This window comes from Danio rerio, chromosome 23 (assembly GCF_049306965.1).
Source record: "Danio rerio strain Tuebingen ecotype United States chromosome 23, GRCz12tu, whole genome shotgun sequence".
In the NCBI taxonomy this organism is placed as follows: Eukaryota; Metazoa; Chordata; class Actinopteri; order Cypriniformes; family Danionidae; genus Danio; species Danio rerio.
Window position 1 is genome coordinate 29899004 of NC_133198.1, and position 27909 is coordinate 29926912.

A 27909-nucleotide genomic window follows, 5' to 3' on the forward strand; every position below is an offset into this window, starting at 1 on the left:
ACTTCGGCTGCAAGCAACTCGTGTAGTATAGTGTATATATCCACCACAGGAACGCTTGTGCACTCGCGCATCCTCGTGCTGCTCTGTTTTAGATCGGTTTGTTTTCGGATTACCTTGTTCGGTTATTTAAAAGCGCTAAACAATGAAGGAAAGAAGAAACGCACAGCCACTGGTGGTCAGATGCAAACTGGTGCTGGTTGGGGATGTTCAATGCGGGAAGACTGCGATGTTACAGGTTTTGGCGAAGGATTGTTATCCGGAGGTGAGTACAGAATTTCTGAGGCCATGTATTAAGATCTCCCTAACAACACAACTGTTGTTTCTTTCATGCATGTCGATTGTATCGTGACATTCTTTGGTTACCAATTCCGTTATATGATCATATAGTTTATTTGAATGGCACAACAAAGTAAGACAAATATTATAAACTATTTAATACAGAAAATGAACGCATTAAATTCCAAGCGGTTTGTTGTGCACTAATGCAGCATCACATGCATGATAATCGGTGCTAATATGTTGCACCTCTTCCTCAGACGTATGTGCCCACAGTGTTTGAAAACTACACAGCCTGTTTGGAGCTCGATGACCAGCGTGTTGAATTGAGTTTATGGGACACATCAGGTAAGACCATACGGGTGAACGCTTTAAATGGATCAAAATGGACATTTCTAAATTTTCATGCCGTGCGACTTGGATAGAATCCTTTTCAGTTGTCAGTGAGGCAGAATGGGTGACAACATAATCACGTGAATCAAGGAAACTGCACAGTGTGTTAATAAAAGATTACATGGATATATATATATATATATATATATATATATATATATATATATATATATATATATATATATATATGAAAAACATAGATAATAGATAGATAGAACAGAAAATAAATTAGTGGCAATTGTGATTCAGATGCAAGTTCTGATATTAGCTGTTATCATTAATAACATTGGAGCAGACATGTTTGCAACACCATGTATATAAATAATTTTATTAGGATAATATAATATGTTTGAATCTGTGTAATTTGAAAAGAGCTGCACAGAAAGATATTTGTGCACTTTTGCTTGTGAGTGTATATGTAATCGGGTAAACACTGGAAATTGGAAACTACAGCATTGTTTGATGGTAAAAAAAAATGTTTCAGCATCATGCAGACTGTATTCACAAGTCTGAAACACTTCTTACAGTTGTACCATGTTGAATCTGATTAATGATCTGTTTGGGGAAACAGCCAGGCTTGTTTTGAACTATGTTGGCCAATCAAGTCATGCTAATTACTAAACTAGATCTGATTTGAGTTTTTATTTAAGTGCAAATGTTGTTATTTATGCTAATGCTGAAACACCGCTACAAAATGTAAATGTAGAATAATTGCAACAGATGTTCAGTTTGCAATGGAATAGCACACAAAAAATCCTTATACAGACTTTTTCATTTAAATCTCAACATGTGTGTATATATATATATATATATATATATATATATATATATATATATATATATATATATATATATATATATATATATATATATATATATATGTATATATAGTATATAGGTGTGTGTGTGTGTGTGTGTGTGTGTGTGTGTGTGTGTGTGTGTGTATATACATACATACAGTTGAAGTCAGAATTTCTAGCCCCTCTGAATTATTTGCCCCCCTGTTTAATTTAGTGTAACGGAGAGATTTCTTCAACACCTTTCTAAACGCAATAGTTTTAATAACTCAATTCTAATAACTGATCTATTTTATCTTTGTCATGATGACAGCAAATAATATTTTACTAGATATTTTTCAAGACACTTTTATTAAAGTGACATTTTAAGGCTTAACTAGGTTAATTAGGTTAACTAGGCAGGCTAGGGTAATTAGGCAAGTTATTGTATAATGATGTTCTGTAGACAATCGGAAAAAAAAATAGCTTAAAGAGGCTAATAATTTTGACCTTAAAATGGCTTTTAGATAATTTAAAACTGCTTTTATTCTAGCCAAAATAAAGTGAATAAAACTTTTTTCCAGAAGAAAAATATTATCAGACGTACTGTGAAAATGTCCTTGCTCTGTTAAACATCATTTAGGAAATATTTAAATAAGAAACAAAAAAATTGGGGGGCTAATAATTCTGACTTCAACTGTATACACACACACACATAAATAAATAAATATAACTCAAACTGTTTGAGGAAACCGATTGCAACAAATCATTTAAGTTCAAAAAGTAATCCGAATGAGGACTGTAAATTTAATCCATTTGAGTAAATAAAGCAATTTGAGTACAGTAAAACCCAACTAGAATTGTACATTTCCTAAAGGAAATGTGAATGGGGTTTGCGTGGCAAATCGATGGGGTAAAATGCATGACTGTACTGGCCAAAAAGCAACTACATGCTAATCGAGGTTCTAGCAACATGTTAATATGATTAGCATGTAGCTAACATGATACTAATAGTGTTAGCATCATGCTAGCAACATGCTAATCGAGTTGCAAGCATCATGCTAACATGTATAGCATGTAGCTAGCATGATGCTAATCGTGTTAGCATCATGCTTGCAACGCTAATCGAGTTGCTAGCATCATGCTAACATGATTAGCATGTAATTAGCATGATGCTAATCGTGTTATCATCATGCTAGCAACATGCTAATCGACTTGCTAGCATCATCCTAACATGATTAGCATGTAGCTAGCATGATGCTAATCGTGTTAGCATGATGCTAGCAACATGCTAATCGAGTTGCTAGCATCATGCTAGCAACAGTGGTAGGGTGCCCTGAGTGGTTGCTAAGGTGTTGCTAGGTGGTTGCTAGGGTGTTCTGAGTGGTTGCTAGGTGGTTGCTATGGTGTTGCTAGGCGGTTGCTAGGGTGTTCTAAGTGGTTGCTAGGTGGTTGCTAAGGTGTTGCTAGGCGGTTGCTAAGGTGTCCTGAGTGGTTGCTAGGTGGTTGCTAAGGTGTTGCTAGGCGGTTGCTAGGGTGTTCTAAGTGGTTGCTAAGGTGTTGCTAGTTGGTTGCTAGGGTGTTCTGAGTGGTTGCTAGGTGGTTGCTAAGGTGTTCTGAGTGGTTGCTATGTGGTTGCTAAGGCGTTGCTAGGCGGTTGCTAGGGTATTCTAAGTGGTTGCTAAGGCATTGCTAGGTGGTTGCTAGGGTGTACTGAGTGGTCGCTAGGCCCTTACTAAGACGTTACTAGGCGGTTGCTAGGTGGTTGCCAGGTGGTTGCTAGGGTAATTTGGGTGGTTGCTAGGCAGTTGCTAGGGTACCCTGGGTGGTTACTAGGCAAGCCTCACATACATGCCTGATGAAATATTTATACTTAGTAAGCATTTCTAGCAAGTTACAGTACTTGGCTAGTCATTATTAGCATGTAGCTAGTCACTGCTAGCATGTTTAGCATATAGGAAGTTCCGTTTGCTAGCATGAGTCAAACGAGCCAATCCCCAAGTCTCTACGATGTTCTGATGCTGAGATATAGCTGTTGATGAATGGTTGCTAGGGTACTCTGTTTTGTTGCTATGGGCGAGATTACAGAGTGAACTTGAATGTGGCTGGCTGTCCAAGTCAAATGAACTAATCCCCATGTCTCTATGACACTGCTATGCAAAGATATGCATCTAGGCCTATTTTAATGGCAGTGTATGGGACCCGTTTGGGGGCGTGGCTTGTGAGCTTCATTATCATATTGAGATGCTCATTGGTTGTCTTAGTCAGATGAGCCAACCCCCAAGTCAATAGGACACTGCTAAGCAAAGATATGCATGTAGACCAGTTATAATGGCAGTCTATGGGACCAGTTTGGGGGCGTGGCTTGTGAGCTTCATTATCATATTGAAAAGCTCATTGGTTGTCTGAGTCCAATGAGCCCACCCCCATGTCTCTATGACACTCCTATGTAATGTTATAGATGTGTGACCTTTATAATGGAAGTCAATGGGATGTGCAAAGGGACATCCCACCCCATGTTAAGTCAATGGGGCAGTTATTAAGGGTCTTTAAATGGCTTGGGGGGCGTGGCTTGTGAGCTTCAAAATCATATTGAGATGCTGATTGGTTGCCTCAGTCAAGTAAGGTAACCCCCAAGTCAGTATGACACTGGTATGTAATGTGATTGACATGTGAGTCAAGAAATGAATGGGAGTCAATGAACCATGTAAAGTTAATGGGGACCCCTTTGGGACATCCTAGCACCCCATGGGTAAAACTTATACCCCTTTTTGGGGTATGTTCTCATACAGGCTGCAACCCCCTACAGATGTTGCGAATCCCATATTTCTACGAATTTCACACTTGGCGCTACAACGCTTTAAAGGTCGTCCCATTTCGCGGCGCGTTTAGTGCTCTTCTAGAAAAATGAATGGGAGTCAATGGGGCCAATGTAAGTCAATGGGAGAACTTTGGGACGTCCTAGAGCCCCAGAGGTGCAACTTATACCCCCTTGCGAGGTATGTTCTCACTTAGGCTGCAACCCCCTACAGATGCTGTGAATCCCATAATTCTATGAAATTCACACTCGGCGCTGTGATTCGTCAAAGTTCGGCTCAATGTTAAGTCTATGGGATTTTTGGGCAGGTTTTTTGGCCCCTGCGGGGCCAAAAAACCCCCCACCGCTTATAAAAGTCATAGCACACCATTCCCGATAGAACCGGACGATTTGACACCACTTTCAAGGGTCTGGGGCGAAAGCTGCGGGACAAGTTACGCGCCGAACTTTTGGCAGAATTAAGAATAATAAACCACAATAGTAAGAATGGACTTTGCCTAAGGGCAAACCCCATTAATAAATGAAGAGAACTCAAACCAACTGAGTACTGTAAAACCCAATAAGTTAAGGCAACTCAAACCGTTTGAGGAAACCAATTGCTACAAACCATTTGAGTTAAAAACATATCTATATGGGTACTTTGAACTTTATTTAAGTTGAAGTAATGAGGTATTTAATTAACTCATTTTCAACACCGAGTTCAAAACTCTTTTCAAATGAGTAGAATTAACTTGCAGTAAATTAAGTTAACTACGCTCATTTCAGTTGATAAAGTTGACTAATGGGTTTTACAGTGTTGTACTTGGTGAAAGTCTCATCAATGATTTGTGTGGTCCTGCTAAATCATTGCATTTGGTCCGAATTCAATGAGAGGATGTCCTTCTAATATGCCAGTTTGCATATCATAGCACAGCCAATAGCATTTAATTTGGGGTCATGTCTACTGTAGCAAGCTGAAAGTAAGGAGCTTTTATTTGCTGTGGAAAAGACATTTAAAGTATCTGAAGGCTTTCCAAAATACATGGAGACAAACTTAAGAATATTTTGGACTTAATAGTAAATAGGGCTGCATGATATTGGAAGAATCTGATATTGCAATGTTTTATTTTTCTGCAAAATATTGCAGTATGAATACAGTTTAACAAGATATTCCATTCATGTTTATTCATGTAGCACTTTCACAATGTAGATTATAGATTTATATATTGCTTTAACAAAGCAGATGTAGTTTGAGTAGCACTATTTGATGATTTCCGAGTCTAAAAGTATTCAGGTTCAAAAAATGCTGTGCATACATGAAAAAAAAAAAATCTTAGAGCAAGTAAAATTATTGTTTTGCTTTTATCTTCAGAAGTAAGTCAAAATTAAGAGTTTTTCCTCTAAACAAGCCAGTAAGGTAAGCAAAATAATTTTCACCTTAAAATGTAGGTATTTTGTTTACATTGATTTAAAAAAGTTTTTTATCTATCCTATAAATACAGTAATTGCGAACAATTCTGTAGCTCCTGGTGAACTATAATTCAGACTCAACATTGCAAATCTTGTAATGTGACTATTGTGGATTCGCACGTTGCTATATCGATGCTGAAACTATATATTGTGTAGCCCTAATAGACCATTTTGAGGGATGTAAACAAAAACAATGGTCCCAATGTCTTTCCTGTTTTGTATTTTTAATTTCTATAACTTCTGAGAATCCAAAAAGATTCACGTTGATAAATAATGTTATGATAGCTGTTTTAACATAAGGTTAAGATTGAATTGCCTCTTGTTACAGTTATGAAATAGTTTGATAACAAGCAGGAAATGTTCATGGGCCAATGACCTCACCACATTGAAATGGTCTAAAGGAACCGGATACCTGAAAATAGTTCAAAAACGTGAAACTGGAACAACCAGTGTATTTTTCTCCTATCCTCAAACAAACAAACCCTTTTTAATATATTTTTGTTCATCAATGGACTGATGAACCCTGTATATCCTTAATACTGAAAGTTGTATGAGGTCAGCCAATCAGATTAGAGCTTGCCAAACCGAGAAAGTGTTTTATAGCTTTCTGCGTAATACACAACAGGCATGAAACCAAACCACGTTTGCCTTTCTATCAGCTTTCATACATAGCCAGCAGCCTAACGAGGGAATACTTGGTCACTGAGGCAGTTCACATCTCCCCAAGGCTTCCCATTGTAGCCTATTGACCTGATTACAACGTGCTGTTTGTCTGCGCCGCACTGCTCATTTTTGAATCCCTAGTAAATGACAGACATGATAATCTCGTGTCTCTTTAGATGTGTGGATAAATGCATGCCAACAGAAGCATCATAATTAGCAGCAAGTAACGTCTGGCCGACTGTGAAGTGTGGCTGACAGGACGAGGATTCTGTGATATATTTGTCTGTTGTACTAGTGCGATCAAGATTGACAGACAGTGAGTGTGGGAGAGAGAAAGCAAGGATTGAGAGATCGCATGCAGAGATCGCTGAATGAAATATGTGATGTTAATGTGCCCCTGTCTTTTTGCTCATGCTTTTTGATCTGATTCAGTCTGCTTGGAAAAGAGCCAGCTGAGACGGAGAGCACGGTTTAAGGGGATGATCAGGGCTTGTGCGAAAGGATGAAAGGGCAAACCAGAGTTTTATCAAGATTTTAGCTGTTAATCGTGGATAGGGTTGTAGAATTCAACTCTATTTCCATCAAGTTAAACTGATATGTCAAGTCAAAATGCTCTTGGATATAAACTGAATAGCTTCACCCAGAGGTTCAAATATAAAAGTGAAGAATTGATAATTTAACAAAAATAAAAGCATTTTTTCATATTTACTGCAGTGATATACCACAATTTCCTTGAAACTTCATGCTCACAGAGGCTGCATTCATTTTATAAAGCACAGTAAAACAGTAATAAGTCTCCAATGTTTCCAATTTAAATAAATATAAATAAAAATACATACATTAATTAATATATATAAACCTCTAAGTGCCACCTGACATTTTCTAAAATAAGCATTTTTTTCTTAGGCCATCGGGTATAGGTTCAGTAATTTGTGAAAAAATATGGTCTTCAGCATCTTTTTAGGGACAAAACCTTTTGTTGGATTATAATTGTATTTACTTGCACTTTTAATCAATTTAATACATACGTTCTGAATAAAGGAAGTCATTTATTTATACTGCCTGCATGCTGTGCAATGGTAGTGTATAAATATTCATGGATCAAAAACAGGATTGCCATTTTCATAGTAATTTAATATTTCATGAGTGATAAAAAAAAACTAAATGTGCCTGAAGATTATTTTATATAATATATAAACTATATTATATATTTTCTAAAATTAACATTTTTCTTAGGCTCCTGTGTTTAGGTTCAGTAATTTCTTAAGAATCATTATTCAATAATTACTTTTGGATTGATTTTCAGCATCATACTCCAGTCTTCAGTGTCTCATCATTCAGAAATGATTATATACTGATCTGCTTGCGTAACATTTTAAATATATAACTGATGTTAAAACAGCTGTTGCTTAATAATTTTGTGAAAATCTTAACTTTTAGCGCTGTTTTTTAAGTCTGTACTAGCACATTTAATCAATTTAATACATTCTTTTTGAATAAAAATAGTAATTTATTTATACTGCCTGCATGCTGTGCAATGGTAGTGTTCAAATATTCATGGATCAAAAATGCGATGTGCCATTTTCCTGTTAATTTTAATATATCATGAGTGATTAAGAACCATATTCTTATTCTGAATAAGCCTAACGATATTTTTTTAGTGAGTATCTTATGTAATTCATGATAAAACATGTATGTTGCCAAGGCTGCATGATATTGGAAAAATCTTATATTGCGATATTTTATTTTTAATAAATATTTCGAATTTAATACAATTTCACAAGACAGTTTGAATAGCATGGTTTTCTGGAGAGTCTAACAGTATTCAGGTACAGAAATTTGATTAATCTCAATGCAGAAAAATGCTTTTCTTACTTTGCTTTCTCTCATTTCTAGTCTAAATATCTTGGAGCAAGTAAAAATATTGTTTTGTTTTTACCTTCAAAAGAAATAAGTCAAAATTAAGAGTTTTTCGCTTAAAACAAGCAAAATGATCTGCCAGTGCATACAATAATCTTGTTTTCGATTTTAAAATCTAGATCTTTGAACTAGAAACAAGACAAAAATTTTTAGAAAAACATGCATAAATCATATCAATTCTGTATAAATACAATGATTGAATACAATTCTGTTGCTCCTGGTTAACTCAGCATAGCATATCTCGTGATGTGACTATTGCAGATGCCCACATTGCAAGATTGATGATATATTAAACCATATATTATGTAGCCCTAATAGTTGCATTTTTTTTTGCACAGAATTCTTTTAAATAAGACACATTCTATTGCATAAACACTAAATTTAAGGCTGTTTTGGATTGTTTTGTTGCTTTTGAACTCTTTGCCCCTCGTGTATATTCATACAGAACTGCTCAATTACATCTTATTACATTCAGTACACAGTAAAAGTTTGATTGCTGCTTTAGTTTCATACATAAAATCAAAGTGGTGCCAAAGTCATAACCTACAGTAAATAGTTCATTGCACTTTATCAATCACTCCAAATTGAATTACTGCTGAAGAAATGTAATTTCTGCTAGAATAATTTCTCAATGCCCCAGTCTTGATATTCTTAATGTTTATAGTTTGTAAAATGTCACTCTGATTAGATATAGTGTTTTCTTTTATTCCTTGTGCTTGTGCTATCTATACCAAATGCTGCTCAATGTGAATGCGGCTTCCTCTTCTCATTGTGGTATCTTCTCCTCATCGATTGGACTGAAGTCATCATTAGATTTTGACCTGCTTTTGAGGCCCAGCAAGGTGATTTACAGGTGAAAATCAATCTTCTCACTTAATCACGACAGCCAATTGGACCCGCCGTCGCAGGCTCTCAGAGGACGGCCATCTGTATTTCTAATATGGAGCCTATATTTAATTTGCATTGAGGAATTAGCGATGGATTAGGCGGCATTTGCCATTCCGCTGATGGATGTACATTTCCGAGAATATGAATTCTGCTGCTTCAGTGCGGGATGACTACACAAGATCGCCAGCGTAAAAATAGTGCTCCATTAGCACATTAAAAGCGCCTGTAGATTAATGGGCTCTCCGGTGGCCATTGGCAGTTGATGACAGGAACCAATGAGGAAACCTTAGCGCCGCTTTAAGATGGTATTCCCTGAGGGGTCATGGCCAGATAGAGAAGTGGGGGTATTCTTTGGTGGGCTCCCATCGTGTCCTGTGATGGAATCTCTGGGATCTTTAGGAAATGGGGGATGGGGTATATGGAGAACGCTCTAGGTTTTGTTCTCATTATCTCTAATGGGATGACGGACAGGGGCTTTCACTTGCTTTTAGGTCTTTTGTGAACATTGACCTCTCTCAGCCCCTTGCTCACATTTACATGAGCCTGAGAGTGCTGATTAATTCCACTGAGCTGAGGTTTCTGGGCCATATTGCAAATATGAGTGATAAACTAATATTCGGTTTTATTTTTCTGTTAATGTTATTGGTGTATTTATAGTTGTTCCTCTTTATATAAATAAATGATTCAAGCAGAGTGTAGAATTAACATTTTCTATGCCAGTGGCCACATGAATAATTGTCTTTAAATTAGGATAATGAAACAATATGTTTTTGTTTTGCCTGTCTCTTTGTTGATTTAGGCTTGCCATAAGAACATTCATAAATATTACATTATAACTACTATTTGTTTTCAATGAATAATAAATTTAGTTAGTTAATTTTGACTTTAAAAGGTCTCAGATTGAATATCAAACTAGATATTTCATTATTATAAAACGCATATTATGAATATATTACATATATTTACTTTGTTCATATATGTATTTTATAACAATACAAAGGTCAGTGACTAACATTTAACCAGATTTAGATTTATTACACTTAATCACTTTGTTCCCCACTAAATATTTGTTCAATCACTTTTAGGCATAAGATGATAACAATTTTCGAGGTATGCCGCAATTTGGAAAAGTCAAGGTTTTAAAACTGCCAACATTTTCTGCAGTACCATCCCTATGGTATATATTAGGGGTGTAACGATACACCAAAGGCATGATTCGGTTCGGATCACGGTTTTGGAGCCACTGTTCGGTTCGGTTTCTGTTTGCTGTGGGGTTAGGGTTGCTGTCATCTTAACAGCAATGCTAAGAAACAATAGATTCACTTCTTAACAAGAACAACTAAACTTTTTTCTTTATTAACTTTGCCATCACATTTTAGTACAGTCAGGATACCAGAGTAAACAACAAAAATTGAATAAATACATCCAATATAGACTAGTCAGAAAAAAATCTCTTTAATGCAGCCATCTTAACTAAGTAAACTAAAATTAAAAATAAATAACTGCAGTGTAGACTAGTGAAAGATCAACAGGCTTGTCCTCTCAAAGGACATTTAAATTATTCAATTAAGTTTTCAGTTCTTCTTCAAAAACACCACAATGTCCACATTCTCAGGTGAGAGGCTTGATTAATGTGCAGACACAGACATAGTGATGCTCATTTTTGATTATCTACGTTTTCATTTAGATAGATAGGTTTTCCGTTTCAGTTTTGTTTTAATAATTGATTTGAATTATTCAGCCAGACATGTTTACTGCTCTAAAGTGTTTTCAATTTTTCTCAAAATAAAGTATATTGTATTTAATAGGGAAAACATTTTACCAGACATTTAAAAATAATATATTTTACAGCAGTAATCACAATGCTGTGAAACCGTGATATTTATATTTATCAAGGTTATCATATCGTCAGAATCTAATATCGGCCCATGCCTAATCACTTTGTTGTTTCCGCTAAAATATCCACTAAACTAGTCTGTACAGTAATAGTATTTTGACACAATTTGTTATATTATAGTGAAGAAGTCTATTTCAATGTTTGTGTTTAACACAGAAGAGAAATTATTAGTTGTGTTTCTTTTATCTCAGATTATCAGAATTAAAGAAATTGGAATAGGTTTATAAAAAACTGCTGGTGTATGGGATTGGTATCTTTATTGGCAGATAAAATAAACTTTTGGTATTGAATCAGATCCCTGAATCATTTAGACGTTGATTAATAATTTAAACCCTGATTTTTAAGCATATAAAAAAATTAAAGCCTAACATTAAGTTAATCAATTTCTTTTCTGATTGATTTATGAGATTAAATAAGTGATTTACTTTAGCGATTAGCTAAAGGAAACACACATAAGAGATGTGTTCATAAATTTAGACTAAATTGCAGGGTTTTGAAGTCAAAAAATTTGACAGTACAATGGACCCTTTCTGGGTTTTCCATCCAAGTAGGAAGTCTTCATAGTTGGGTAAACTTAGAGCGTGGTAAATGTATTTTAATATACATATACATAATATACTATATATATATATATATATATATACTATATATATATATATATATATATATATATATATATATATATATATATATATATATATATATATATATATTATTGTTTTTTTTTTACAATCCGATTTGCTGAAATAATAAAAGAAAAACTCCACCTCTCTTGTCATCAAGACTTTCAGAAAAAGGAAAAAATTAGGAGACTGATGACGGCAGCCACTAGAGAGAACAATGTCAAAATTACTTTCTCAACCATAGACACTAGCAATGTTTACATCTAAAGATGCAAATTAAATTTAAGCACTAAACTGGATTATTGCATTAAAGACGTGCGAATAAAGCAGCATATCCATCCAACGAGTCAAAGAAAACAAAATCATTACTTCCTGATTAACTGCCGCCAAATATCAATAGTAAAAGCGGAACTTGCAGAGGTGGGAGAAGCTGCGCGAATTTTTTCCTTATTTAATACAAGCGCCTCAAAAGACGATGCTGACACGCAATGAACACGTGGTGGTATTTGAAGGCATAATACGCAAAGCACAGATGCTCTTGACAATTCTGGAGGTAATTAATAATATAATACCACTAATACTGAAATTGTTAAGGCAATTTAGAATGCCAAAACAACATTTTAAATGTTTTACAATGTACACATAATATGCATGTACACATTTTTATCATCACATGATCTCCTATACTGAAATCACATGACTTTTTTAATGCACATACTAGAATTTGTTTGGTAAAAGTATTTCCATCATAGTTTTTGTGCAACCTTTTTTTTCTATGCGCATCTAGGCGTTTCCATCAACTGATTTTTTTTATTTTTATGCGTATATCCAAAATGTGCATAAAGTGGATGAAAAGGTGTTAGAAACCTCACACAATTGGTAATTTGTCTTTTGCAACTTGATGCAAAACAATACATTTATAAATACATATAAATCTTCATGTTTAAAAAAACTAAACATTAAAAACTTTAAAGGATTTAAGATGCTGATGACCACTAAACACGTCATAACAGTCTTGTGAAAAGGGTCCATTAAAAGACGTTATTGTTTGCCATTATCTTGAGGCACAGTCTCTTTCTCTAATCCAAGTTAGATCCCTTAGTCACAGTATATTTTTTTGCTCTGTCTTTGTAGAAAACAACATCATCTTATTTATATGATACCATTTTATTCACACTTGAATGATATTCTCTTTCCCTTGTTAATGACAGATATGGCATTAAGCATAAATAATTGATGGGATCTGTTATCGCCGTTTCATCAGAGATGGCTTAGTCATGAGGGACGAGAACTGTGAACAGATCTCCTTTTAATGAATACTGTAATGAATCATACCCAAGACCTCCTTATCAGCTAATTTTTCCACATACTGTGACGTCAAAGCAATTTCAGGTGCACACTGAAATCTTTGGGCTTATTGCATTTCAGAAAAAGCCTGACGCAATTTGAGTTACATTCACAGTTCACGTTTTGGAAAGAATGAAAGGGTTCAGCAGATGGAATGCGCTGCGGCTCTTGTCTGTGCGGCACACAAAAGCGTTTCACTCCACCTCCATCTGTTCTCTTCAGACTCTTTCTGCGTCCAAGGAAAAGGCCGTCTCATATCAATCACATGCACACGTTGGCCCACTTTTTAGCTACGCTAGTTTGCTTCAGGCATGGCGTCACAACAAAAAGGATTTAATGTGGCTGTAGCAGCTCTGCTCTGCTCTTTTTTTTTTTACACACATTTTTGCATGCTTCACAACCCCTCCGTCTGTTAATACACAGGCTGCAGAATATCATCTTGTTCAGCTGTGGCCCAGGGTTGAGAGTTGCGCTGTGGTGTGTTCACTTTGTGTTTTGTAGTGCAGTTCTGTGATCCAACACTGCGGGTGGTACAGGATTCATGTTAGGAAGCGTTCACTGCCAACGGTGTAAACATCACTGCTGATTTTCAGATTTCAAATGCTCCTTTGAGCGAGGTTCGGTATGCGGAGGTCTTGTTTTTAACTGCTAGTATGTGTCATTTTGTCAAGTTGAATTGTAATTGCTCTTCGGTCCCTTGGTGTATGTATATCGATCGCTGCTTTCAGATCAGCAGCAAGTGAATGCAGCCTCACGCCTAGCCTTGTGTGTGTCTGTGATGTCTTGCCAGGAGAAAGAAAAGAGGCAGTGATTTGTGGTTCAGGGACACTGAAAGTTATTCCGGTCATGTGGGCATTTCAGCCAGTTCTTTCAAAATGAGCTTCATCATGATGTACGTGTTGTGTAATGTTGATTTTAAAGTGTTAAACACCTTTTTCAAACATTGTTTTGCAAGATTCATTGAAGATTTACTTTTCACTTGATCAGGGAGTCTGTGGTGTCTTAAAAAGGATTAAAAGTTAATAAATGCGAAATTTAAGGCCTTTAAAAGATGTTTAAAAGCCTTAAATGCTATTTTACTCTGTATTAAATTTGGTATCTTTTTTGATTACGCAATTTATAGTGGTGTGCTAAAGTTTGCCTGGATTTAATCTGCACATATTGGGATGCTGTGTGGTTTATGAAATCAATAATCCTTCTAGATTTGACATTGCTCTGCTTTAGGGATGGGGATTTAACTCTAAAAAAGTCAATTCCTTGACTCTCAATGGACCTAGTGCTGGAATCGACTCCAGGACAGGAATCGACTCCCAGAGTCGAGTCTGTTTTTTCAAATCCTTCTGAGTGAAGCAGTTACATGCTACAGTTAGAATGCTCATTCTCGAGCACGATGAACACCGATGGCGCCCACTTTGAATTTGTGTTCACGTTTATGCTTTTGCTTTTGAATTTCGCTACCACGAGCATTCTAGGCTATTTATAGTAGTGCTGCTGGAGAAAGTTTGCTTTTACTTTCAAACTCCTATAAAGCACGCACACCTTTTGCATTTTGGTTTTAAAGCATTTTGGTTCGAATCTGCCTGCAATGTCAATTTGCTGTGTTATAAATTAAATATATATGTAGGCTATATCTGTGTGTGAATTTGGAGCAAATCAGATACTATTTGCTGATCAATGTCCTAAATTACCGCTGCAGGTAAAGTTATGATGTTATGTTTGGCTATTAAAAAATTTGTTTGGTATAATAGGATTTTTAAATAAAAATAGGGCTAAGTCTTCAAAGAAAGGTCTGACTCATTCCTTTTCTTCCGATGTATGTCGTTGCTGTCCTATTATCAAACTCTTATTGAATTACAAAAATGAATAACTTGCACAAAACAAACAGTGATATTTAAAAGATAAGTAATGGGCTATATAAAAGTACGCTTTAAAGAAAATCACATCTACAAGAGAGAGAGCAACATGATGCTTTAAGGCACAGTCTGTCACGCTGCTTTTATTTTAAATTCATGTATTAATTAAGTTAAATATTTAGTGTATGAGGTTCAATATTTAATTGTTCAATAAATCAAATGGAAAATCTCACAATTTTTTTATTGATCAGCATCAAAAAATAAAGAAATGAAAAATCGCAGATTTGGGACGAGCCTTACGTGACTGTCCGCTACACCAAATTATTCCGTTCACTCGATACTCAGTATTCAGGTATCAAACATTTATATTAAGAAGATATTTAGACTATTTTATATATCTTTAAACGTCGTTTGGGCCCAATTAAGATACTTTTTTTATTTGTTAATGAACTGTTACTCATCTTTTCATTAAACATTTCGATAATAAATTGATGTTTTAACTTTCTGTCTCCAAGATTGCAATGTAATTTCCTAAATTATCCAAACTAGACAATTAAATTATGCTGTAAAAAGTGTAGGTTAATGACTTTTCTTGACTGCAGATGATTTACTGCTGTTTTTTTTTCTGACCAGAGAATAACTGCACAGTGTAAAGCTGCAATTGTTGCAGTAGCATTGTGTAAAGTGCGATATGACACAGCATGTTTAATCATTGTGTTATTTTAAGTGAATGTAAATGGAGTCGATTTCGGAGTCGATTTCACAGACTCCAAAATTAGGAGTCGAGAATCAGAGTCGACTCTAAAAAACCCAGAATCAAACACCCCTACTCTGCTTTGTTTACTACAGTAACCAAGGCAACACCTGCCATTATATAGGTGCCACCTGCTGGATTAGCATTTATATTCATTTAATGAATAAATAAAGCTTTCAGTTTTGGATTAGTTTCTTAAAATCAGTATTAGGCAAACATTCTGACATGTTCTGACAAACTTCAAACATGTTGTCTAAGTAAAAGTCTCCAATGTTACTGGTTGAAACCTTAAGTAGCGATGAGGTCTTAAAATATATGCAAAAGGTCTTTAAAAAGGTCTTAAAAGCTAGTGAATTTCACTCTCTGATTCCTGTATTTACCCTGGCCTGTAGATTCATTTATGGACTTGGTTAATAGCTCAAATCAGTCTGAGGAACCCTTCATATTTGAATATTAACTTCTAGTACATTCAGTGGAGATTGATTTAAAATGACAACTCATAATATGACATGCATCATATGTGGCATGTCTTTTTGAGTGAAAAAAAAAAAAAACTTATAGTCTTGCAGAAACTTGCTACAAAAATGTATTCACTACAAACTCAATTGGCTTGAGTGCGAGTTACTTTTTAAAAATCAATCTATAAGAATCTTTTGATTGGAATGATTTGGTCTGCACTAGTCTGACCATAAGCTGTATAGTTTTGATTTACTAAAAAGAAAATAATAATAATACATTTTATTTAAAGGAGCCTTTCAAAGCACTCAAGGACACCTTACCATACATAGACCATTTTGAGGGATGTAAACAATAACAATAGTTCCAATGCATTTGCTGTTTTACATTTTTAATTTCTATAGCTTCTGAGAATCCAAAAAGCCACATTATGATACATAATGTTATGATTGCTGTTTTAAAATGAGGTTATGATTGAATTGCCTCCTGTTACAGTTATGAAATAGTTTGATAACAAGCAGGAAGTGTTCATGGGCCAATTCCATGACCACATTGAAATGGCCTATAGCAAGCCCATCATAAAAACGCAAGTAGTGAAAATTTGCTAATAAAATTTGCTTTAAAATCATTAATAGCTATCCTGAACAAAAATGGCTCTATCTGAAAGTTCCATAACCTTGGTGCTGCAAAACTAAATCCCTACCACCATATGACTTCATCTTAAAGTTTAGAACAGATAACAATTCTGCAGAAGATGATCTTAGCGAGCACAAAAGAGTGTAGAGATGAAGACGATCAGAAAGATAGTGAGGTGCCAAGTTAGCTTTGTAATGTTAAGAGCAAGATTTTGTATCGTACACGATAGTGAACAGGGAGCCAGTCAAACCAACCAATTTATTTTGGTAGAACAATTTTGAGAATTCTGTAAAGATTTGGTTGTGTGATTATAATTAACCCAGAACAATCAATAGTTTGAAACTCTGTTGGACCTTTTGTGGAGTATTTTTTGTTTGTTTGTTTGATTCAATGGTATGAATCAACATGTATGAAATCATTTGTTGTACATTGGTCAAGCTGTACAGCTTTAATTCCTTAAAGACAAAGTGAACAAGGCTGGGCAATTTGGCCTAAAATCTAAATCTCGATTAATTTAACATTAATTCTATTTTGATTAATGAACAATAATTTTTTTATTTAACTAGTTATGTAGCCTACAGTAAATATGCTCATATTACAAGTGAGAGATTTTTGAATGAAGAGTACATTACTTGATTTTAAAATAATTCAAGGATACACACTATCTACCATCTATGATTATTTTTTTGAATATCAACGTTGAAAAATTAAAATTAAAACACACATTTCTATAAAACCAACTTATTTCACTTATTTCTTATAAAATAAATAACTTGCACGTTTGGAAACAAAATTAACTATTTTTATTTTTAATATTTAAGATTTAAAATCTTTTTTAATTTAAAAAGCAGCATCTCTTCTGAATAAAATAACTCTACGTCCTGTAAATAATATTTTAAAAAGTGCATTTCTTGAATCTTCTGTAAACAAATATTTTAATGTAAATAATAATTTTATTGTAATTGACAATATGGTGTCTCTGGCGCAGCTTTCAATCAACGTCAATGTAGTGCAAACCTGCGATGTGTGGTTAAATTTATTTTCTGCATAATTAAAGATTTATCATCTTCTCTTGCTAACAAATACACAAATAGCTTTATTAAAAAAATTTAATTGTTCATATTTTTTAAAAATAAGTTTAACAGGTTGCAAAATACTCAAAATAGAGCATTTTATTATTTTATTTAAATCTTAATGTTTATTTAATACTTTTGTATGACAATACAAATTAAATATTGAGAGGTAAATGAATGTATTGTCCATTATTAATCCCATTCCCTAACCTCTCATTCATTAACTCAACAAAACAGCAATAACGAAATAAATAAATGCATAAATGCCAAATTAAGAAAATTAAATGCATGAGAAAATGACATCAGAATAACTGGATACAGATGGGGGAAAAATAATCATTAAAATAATAATAATAATGAATACGGTGATGCGGTGGCGCAGTAGGTAGTGCTGTCACCTACCAGCAAGAAGGTTGCTGGTTCGAGCCTCGGCTGGGTCAGTTGGCGTTTCTATGTGGAGTTTACTCGTTCTCCCTGCATTCACTCAGGTTTCCTCCGGGTGCTCGGATTTCCCCCACAGTCCAAAGACATGCGCTACAGGTGAATTGGGTAAGCTGAGTTGTTCGTAGTGTATGAGTGTGAATGAGAGTGTATGGATGTTTCCCAAAGATGGGTTGCATCTGCTGCATAAAACATATGCTGGATAAGTTGGCGGTTCGTCCGCTGCTGCGACCCTAGATTAATAAAGGGACTTTATAAAAAAAAAAAAACCTTCCAATAAAATGGTAAATGTTAAAAGTGGCCAGCACCAGGTCTAATAGGCAGGCCTTTGATAGTTAAATTTTTGGAGAGGCACATGAAGGCTGCGCCAGACCATACTAGTGCGTTTGACGCAAAAGTGTAAAGTAGCCTTAACAGAGTGTGGTCACGTGACTCCACATGTGGTAGGAAAAGTAATTGAAAAAAAACTAGGTTCTGAATTTAGATTACTCGCTCAGCCCTAACAAGTTCAATTTGTAATGGTAACTTTGTTAATTCAGTATGAGTTGGTTTCACTAATAAGAATCAACCCATATAGTAATCAATATTTCATGAATCTGTCTGAGTACTCTTTGTGCATTATTTGATGATTTACTATTAGAAATCCACCCATAAGAATCAGTTGTTTTGGGAATTATAAGGTCGACACCGCTCAAGCTGGATAATTTTACATTTTAATAAATTCAGCTCATAGAATGAATTTTGTTCTTGCTTTAATTATTTGATACACTTAAATGCACTCTGCATGGGTTTGATGGTTTCAAATGATTCGTATTTGTCAATTCATACGAATGATTCTCTTCAGAAATCACCTTTTTATGAAGTAAACTACCTCTTAAATGTCACGATAAATTCTAACATTGCTAACTATGAGGCTTTTAGACTGAAGTGAACGGCTAACAACTGTATCACTGACTCAGGTGAAGACTGTTACACATGAGGTTGAGGACGAGGCTGTAAAAATCATACAGAAAAGCAGATTCTTCAATAGAGAGGTGTATATAATAAGGCTGTACACACCACCCCAGCATCCTCTCTGTGCCAAGTGGGTGGGCACCTCTCTGTATCAAATGATTGATAGGCAGTTAAGGGATGCATTAGGAAGACTGCGCTCTGCAGATGGTTGACTCCAAGGCTGTTGCTGTGGAAACAGGGGGACTGGAGGTATTGCATGTGTGTGGGGGGGCACTGGGGGGTGGGTGGCTTACTTAAGGATTCAGAGCGAGTGCTGGAGAAAGTGCCTACCCCAGCCCCATCTCTCCAGTTGCATAATCTACTGAAGGGAAAAAAGAAATCGAGGGAGAGCGCGAGACACATAGATCAATGAGAATTTAGAGCTCAATTGTCATTTTCCTCTCCTTTAAAATGCCAATATGGCATGCAGGAAGAGGAAGAAGGCTTAAACTGGATGTATGCTGAACTGACTAGAAATGAAGTGATGACCAGGGGAGCTCTACCTCTGGCCTTTGTGTGATTCTGCCTGCAGACATATACAGCACATTCAAAGCTGGTCAGCTCTGCTTTCCTGAAAGTCTTGTGCGCAAGAATCTGTGGGGACGGGAATGATTGAATGTGAAAACATTACTATACATGAGGCTGTATAAGATGACACTTTAAGATCTGCAATCAATTGTATGTATCATTTGGGTTTTACACTATTCAGAATATTGATTGGGATGGGTGGATGGTACAGGTTGGGTAGATGGACAGATATTGATTTATATAGATTGAGATAAATAGACTGATATTGACTGAAACATGGATATGAACAGATTGATATTAATGGATATCGATAGATCAACGCAATCTCACGGGAATTCATAATTTTATGATTTAGTGGCTATAATTCATATGAATTCGTATCTCATTCATACAATCTGGTACAATTTGCTCATCACCCAATGACTGCTGGTTTAGAGGCAAGGCTGGGTGCCTCCTTTTTAAAATTGTACATTTTCGTACGACTGAATTAATTCGAATTTGTACAAATGGATGGATGAATATATATTAAGAGAACCAAAACCTTACTGCGCCTTCAAAACAATCTAATAGGTCTGAAGACCAAAGATATCAAAATAGTAGACCAAAAGCCTAAAAGGTGACTGAGAAAAGTCCACAAACTCTCAACTTAACGGCACAAGCAAGATGAAGTAATGCACATTGTTGACCATTGTCAATGACATTCTTTAGCTAATGTCAGTTATTTTACTCTATTGAATAGATAATAACACAATGGATGGATCAATATTGATATGGAGAGATTTTAAATTAATAGGTGAAATGGATAGTTTTTAAGATACTGATTATATGGATGGATACATAGAAATCAATTGATTGATTTTTAATGGATACATGTATGGGAATTTATGAATAGATATAGATACTAATTAGATGGCTGCCTGGATATTGAGATGGATAGATATTGAAAAGAAATATATGGATACTTAAGAAGTAATGGATTATATGGATGGATAGAAATGGAGTTTGGATATGAATGCAGGGGCAGAGCAACCAGGAGGGGAGGGGTCTTTTAGAGCCAGACCATTTAAGAACAGATGATTAATAATTATATGTAAGTAAACTTTTGTATCTGATACAGCTGCCCCCCCTCCCCCCTTTTAAAATGTATGGATGTGTATATCTTGATAAATAGAAAGATGGATACAAATTTATAGATAAAGATTAGTTAGTAGGATTCATAGATATAAACGTATACTTCGAGGATTTCTTAAAGTAATTTCATTGTATAATGATGTATTTTAAAATACAGGATGATGAAAATGGTCTTAAATGCTCTTGGTTTACTATGAGAAATTCTTAATGCATGTTACTTTTGGTAATTTTGTATCAGACTTAAACATTAAGACATTTTCCTCCTCCTGCTTACTTAATCAAGGCCACGCAAACAAATAAATCACTGTTTCCTTCAGAAATCTGTTACATAAAGAAAGTTAAATATGTTGAGGAAGCAGGTTCTTGAACAATACAACAAAATATCAAGTACACTCAAACTGCGCATGAGGCTCAATAGAACATTTTATAATCATTTTTTAAAAAGCACTGCAGTAGTTCCATCGATTAAACCAAGAAGGCCTATTTCCTCTCACATTAATGTGTAGTCATTTATTCAGAAGATTCTCTCTCTCTCTCGTTTCAGGATCTCCATACTATGATAATGTAAGACCTCTTTGCTACAGTGACTCTGACGCAGTGCTCCTCTGTTTTGACATCAGCCGTCCAGATATCTTCGACAGCGGACTAAAGAAGGTAACTAGATATTCATATTAATATTCAAACCAAAAACTTACACTGAAATCATCATTGTGCTTTCCTCACTGTATTTTTTTCAACATCATCTTCTTGTATTTAAACAAAGTATCTTTAAAGCAAGTTTAATGTACATGTCTTTATAAGCATTAATACGTTTTATTTTCCTACTACACTTATCAATATTATTAGGATGCAACACATTATTCTTGACAAATTGCTTGGCACTCAAGAATCAAGATTATGATTGATAATCATTGTGAAACTACAGAAAACAGTTTTTGTTTTCACAAGAAGTTGAAGTTGATTTATCTTACTATAACATATTTCTGTCTGTTTGTAGTGGAGGGCTGAGATCCTCGACTTTTGTCCCAGTACTCGTATTCTTCTCGTTGGGTGCAAGACAGACCTTCGGACAGACGTTTGCACACTGATGGAGCTGTCCAATCAGAAACAAACCCCCATCACCCATGAGCAGGTACAGCTAGACGTTCACCTATTCAGGCTGTCATTCTATGTAAAACTTTCTAATCTATTCCATTGATCAAAAAGTACTCTAGTATATTTATATAAAAGACATTAGAACTTATTATCCGTGCTGCATAAATTATATATAGTTGACAGTAAAACTATTTATAATCTTACCAAAACGTTTCTATTTCAAATAAATGTATTCTTTTGAATTTGTGAAAGTTTTTTGATCCGGAAAAACTATCATGGTTTACTTAAGAAGCAATAAAATTATTGTCATTTTAAATTTACAACAAATTAAGCACCAATTTTGCATTTTTGTATGATTTTTGAAGGATCATGTGACACTGTAAACTGGGGTTAGTCCGAAATTAAAGCATTACCTTTGCAGCCTTAATCGGCATAAAATACCTGTTTCAAATGATTAAACATTTGACCAATTCTTAACTTATTATTATTATTATTATTATTAAAAATGTACATCAACTTGGGAAATGTTTTTATACTTTATAAAATCATTTATTATTAATAATAATATGCAGTCTTTACAATGGTGATGTGTATATACAGTTAAAGTCAGAATTATGAGCCCCCCCCCCCCCCCCCTTTTAATTTCTGTTTAACTGAGAATTTTTTTCAACATTTCTAGACATAATAGTTTTAATAATTCATATCTAATAATTTATTTATTTCATCTTTGCCATGATGACAGTAAATAATATTTGACTAGATATTTTTCAAGACACTTCTATACAGCTTAAAGTGACATTTAAAGGCTTAACTAGATTAATTTGGTTTACTACGGAGGTTATTAGTCAAGTTATTGTATAACGATAGTATGTTCTGTAACTATCAAAAAATATATAGCTTAAAGGGAATAATAATTTTGAGCTTAAAATGAGCTCAATAAATAAAAAAATTAAAACTGATTTTATTCTAGCAGAAATAAAACAAATAATACTTTCTCCAGTACAAAAAATATTATCAGACATACCTTGCTCTGTTAAACATCATTTGGAAAATATTTTAAAAAGACATAAGAAAATTAAAGGGGGCTATTAATTCTGACTTTAAATGTAACACTCAGCAAAATATTAAATAAAGCATAATTAAACCAGACACTTAATTTACCTACAATGCTGTCAGAAAAGATAAATGCTTATTTAGATGACTTGAACAAAGCTTTTAAATCTACAAACTTTATCTATCTATTGAGACACTTTGGCTTCTATTAAAGTGATAGTTCACTCCCATACAAATGATAATTTACATTAATTCACCCTCAGTTTCTTTCTGTTGAACTAAAAAAGGTATTTTGAAGAATGTTATAATCAGTATTGGGAAAAGTTACTTTTGAAAGTAATGCATTGCAATATAGAGTTATCTCCCAAAAAAGTAACTAGTTGCGTTAAATAGTTACTTTTTATTGAAAGTAATGCGTTTTGTTACTTTTGCGTTACTTTTTCATTCCTGCCTGGGGCTTGATCTCTTTCAGAACTTGCAGGTTTTAAAAAAATAAATAAATAGGTGCTTTCACACCTGTAGATCAATTGTTTAGTTCCAAAACAGAGATTAAAATTGTTACAATGTTGCTCTTTGTTCTTGCTGCGGTTTGCTTTCACATGGCAGTTTCTAAACGGACCAAAATAGCTAAAACGAATAATTTGTGTAAACTCTCCTCACATTGGTCAGAGTATCACAGTTTATGCTCGGCTGTCATGCGTCCCTATTTTAATTTATAATGATGAGCAATAAGACATTTACAAGCGAAAAGCTGCACTTTAGCTTTGAATGGTGACACCCACAGACATCTTCACCAAATATAAATCAGAGAGGTAGGAGACTTTCTTATGCATTATAGGCTTTACATTATAAAAAAAAAAAAAAACAGATAAACCAAGATTGCAGTTTGATCAATTTTCTTAACGGATAAACAGCTTATTTAACATGAAAGGCACATTTACTGGTAGAAATAACATACCGCCCTGCTAATAATTCTTTCTACATATAGCCATATATGCCTATTACATATCCATAATTCACTGTGATATTGCCTGGTTCCGATCATACACTGTGTTACACTAGTTTTAATTCAGCAAATTATTTTTCAAAAGCGAATTAATTAATCTAAAAAGTAACGAGTTACATTTTTAAAATAGTCACTTAAATAGTATTACAAATTTTTTTTAAGTAATAAGTTAATTTACTTATTACTAATTACTAATATTATTATTAATAATAAGTAATATTATTATGTAACTCCTGTTACTTGTAACGCGTTAACCCCAACACTGGTTATGATTATATCCATTGCATAGTAAACCTACCATCAAATATCTGATTACCAACATTCTTTAAAATATGATCTTGTGCGATTAAACGGAAGAATCCTCAAAATGTTTTACAAACTGTAATAGTTTTTTTTTGTCCACCTCCTCCCCTCGCAGGGCTCTGCCATGGCCAAACAGTTGGGTGCTGAGGCTTATCTAGAGTGTTCGGCCTTCACCTCAGAGAAGAGCATCCACAGCGTGTTTCGCACTGCTGCGCTGGCCTGCATCAACAAACTGCAACCCCTGGCCAAACCCAGCCCCACTCGCCGGCTGTCCAAACGCCTGCTCCACCTGCCCAGCAAATCCGAGCTCCTCTCTTCCACCTTCAAGAAGGAGAAAGCCAAGAGTTGCTCTGTAATGTGAGTGGAGACCTTCACGCCCCCCTCCATAACAAAAGCTACACCATTCCCTGCGCTTTGGTCTGGGGAAGGGGGGTGGGTTTGATTGCCACATCAATGACATGTGGAATCCATCCTCACCCCCCGTAAAATAAAAAAATAAAAAAACACCTTCCAGAACAAATGGACACCTCGCTGTCCTCGTTGTCCTGAGCTCTTCAACAGTGCATATGTATCTTCAGTAACGTATCTTGCTCTTTCAAAATGAAATCCGATCATCAGCCGTCATCTATTCACTCCTTGTTATCAAAATTCGCAGTCGTTGTGCCAGTTTGGAATGATTCGAAATTGGAAACAGATGTTTAAAAAATGTTTAACGTAAGCTATTTGATGTATGAATATGAGATCACTAATGTAAGCTTTAAAAATACACACGCACACACACAGATCTACTGTATGCACTAAGGACTAAATCTGAGGGCGCGGATCCAAGGGAATTGTGAAGCAGGGGCCGTCCCGGGTCATGTAGAGGAGACGACGGCCCATTTGGCAATGTCACGCCGGTTGAATTGGCCTAGCGCAAAAAGTGATTTTTTTTTTTTATTTACTTGAAAGCTGCCTGAATGCTAAGATGGGGCCAAAAAAATATTTGTAAAGACAATTTCCGATGCTACCAAAGTCAATTTTCCCTTATTTTCTCTACAAGAACACTGTCTGATTTATTCACGCTTCTATTTTTAGAAGCAATAGCTATCTGAGAGATAGGATGGGTGTGACTGGGGAACATATTACAGTGATTATCTGTATCTTGACGTCTCCTGCTGCTCTGTAGTGTAGCAACCATGAATTTTAAGAAGTGATCCCTATGCTAGTACTGCGAATTCGGCATGATAAATCTTTTGTTCATGCAAATGACCTCCAGAGGGATGTTGTAGCACTATTGTTGATTTTCCTTTCTGAATGGATTACAAATGTCTGGCCGTGTTTTAAATCAACTGGTTTGGGATGATTGGAAACGGTTTGAGTTCAGTTTGTCACATGTAGCATTCTGTCGGTCTCCCGTTTCACTGCCTCCATGCTCATTTGCAGCGGTAGCAACAAAAATATATCATCCATTGTGTTTCAAACCATGATTATCAATGGGAAAATAAAATGGTTTCCTTGTGCAAATCTTGCTTTCAACCACAAAGCAATAATTCAAGTGCTTCTAATGCAAAGTGTGTACATTGGCAATAATTAAAACAAAAAAGGCTATTATAAATTCACGCTACTGCTTTGTGGACATGCGAATATTTGTGAATTAACATCAGTGCTGCTGTACAAACAAGCTGATATATTGTGACTCTGTTGAGCCTTTGTTAAGGTAATTAGATGAAAATATGACCACTGGAGTGCAATTTCTTTTCCTCATTTTCAGTCAAATGTGAATATTCAGTTCATGAGCATATGGAGGTTAATGAGTGAGTAGCAGATGGACTGAAAGGAGATTCAGATCAGACTGGAGTGTTTTAATATGTGGATCAGCTGACCTGATAAGAGCTTGATGTTTGTGAATCTGCGAGGCCAAAAACTGGACTTTTGGAATAAAAGCAAACAGGCTGGTCCTGTTTAATGAAAGCTATTTTTTCATTTTTTAAATAAGCTATTGTTTAAATAGTTGTTTTTCTGTAAACTTGAATCAATCGTTTTCTCAGTTTGTTCAATCATCGGTTGCGGAAGGGCTGGTTATAAGCTCTGCCACTGTGATCACACACCAAATTCCTTTTTTTTTTTTTTTTTTTGCATTGTCTAGTGACTACGTAAATAAACTGAAAATGAATTTTGGGTGCTTAGGGAGTGTGAACAGTTTGTGTGGTCAAACACTGTAGCTGCCGGTTCTGGGCCACGCGAGCGTCCCAGATGATGATGGACATTCGGTCATTATGCTGCCATTGCACACTGTTGTTTACGAATACACTTCAAGCATGTCCTCAAATTCTTCAGTTGTACATATCTTGTTTTGTATAATCTTTGTAAGACATTTAAAGAATGTCCATGAGATTAAATACTTCATGTTGTGGATTGACAAAGATGTGCTTGATGTAAAGTTGCTTAGTCCTATTTATTTGGATTTATTGTTTGAGGTAACTATTTTTCTGTTGTGTTTTACATGCAATTTCGTTTCAGAATGTTATTTTTGAAATGTTGACTTCTCCCTTTGTCTTTCCAGTAATAAAGCTTGCCTTTGTGTGGCACACATGACTTGAGTGTTGTTGATTGTCTGAGTCTGATGTAGACTCTGTAAATTGCCTAAGGTATCTATAAATGTACTTGCCGAGTTATTTTCTTGGTGCACATCAATAAATACAAAAATAGGGCATATTACAACATATACATTACATATATATTTTTAATCTTGTTTAGTTAAGATACTGCTGCTTACACTGGGACTAAATTTTAAAGAGAATCTCCTAGAGTGTTCTAGTTCTGACTTTTTTTCTATATTTTTATTGCAGATGCCAAAAAGTTTACAAAGTATTTAAATTACATTCCTCCAAACTCTATTTATCTAACTAATGTATCTAAAGCAACAAGCCTAAAATAACAACATCTTATTACACTGCTCTCTGTAACACTTGATTCTGATTGGTCAATCACAATATTTCAAGGTATGTTGTTCTCCAATAACAACCTAATAATCTATTAACACAGACGTATCCATGTTTTACTAATCATTTTGACTATTAGTGGGTTAATGCTCATCTGTGCATAACATATCTTGTGACTGAATAATAATAATATAAGTGTTTGTGTAGGCTGCATCAAGCTGATGCCAACATGCTAGAAACATGGTTAAACATGTACAAAATATAAAATGTTAGTAACATGGTAATTAATGCTAGCAGCTTGCTTATTCATACTGTGTTAAACAGGGTAGCTAGAAATGCATTAGCAACCATATTTATTTTAATTCATGCTAGCAATGTATGAGACATGTTAATAACTTCAATGGCATGTGCATAAACATGGAAACAATATATTAAATCATGGTAAGCATGTGCTACATTACAACTTGCAAACAACATGTTTAAAAGGCTAAAAACATGCTAGCATCATGACCAAACATGTCTGACAACAACAATGGGTTAATCATGTTTGTAACTAAAACTAAAATATAAAAAAATTAGCAACATGGTTAAAACATTTAAATTCATGCTAACA

The 27909-nt window shown here is 34.9% G+C and overlaps 1 protein-coding gene across 1 annotated transcript; it reads left to right on the plus strand.

Annotated features, from left to right (window-relative positions):
- On the plus strand, positions 1 to 26949 carry rnd1b (Rho family GTPase 1b). The gene is made up of 5 exons (NM_001044396.2): positions 1 to 262; positions 537 to 624; positions 21460 to 21569; positions 21913 to 22047; positions 24488 to 26949. The coding sequence occupies exons 1-5, from the start codon at positions 143 to 145 to the stop codon at positions 24731 to 24733; spliced, it is 699 nt and encodes a 232-aa protein (NP_001037861.1). The 5' UTR covers positions 1 to 142; the 3' UTR covers positions 24734 to 26949.
- Positions 26950 to 27909: the final 960 nt, after the last annotated feature.

Bases quoted from the DNA above. Each gene is read 5' to 3' on its own strand.
- rnd1b (NM_001044396.2), top strand. From the start codon at position 143: ATGAAGGAAAGAAGAAACGCACAGCCACTGGTGGTCAGATGCAAACTG. The intron at 263-536 runs GTGAGTACAGAA...CCTCTTCCTCAG, and splicing joins CGAAGGATTGTTATCCGGAG to ACGTATGTGCCCACAGTGTT. The intron at 22,048-24,487 runs GTACAGCTAGAC...CTCCCCTCGCAG, and splicing joins CCCCCATCACCCATGAGCAG to GGCTCTGCCATGGCCAAACA.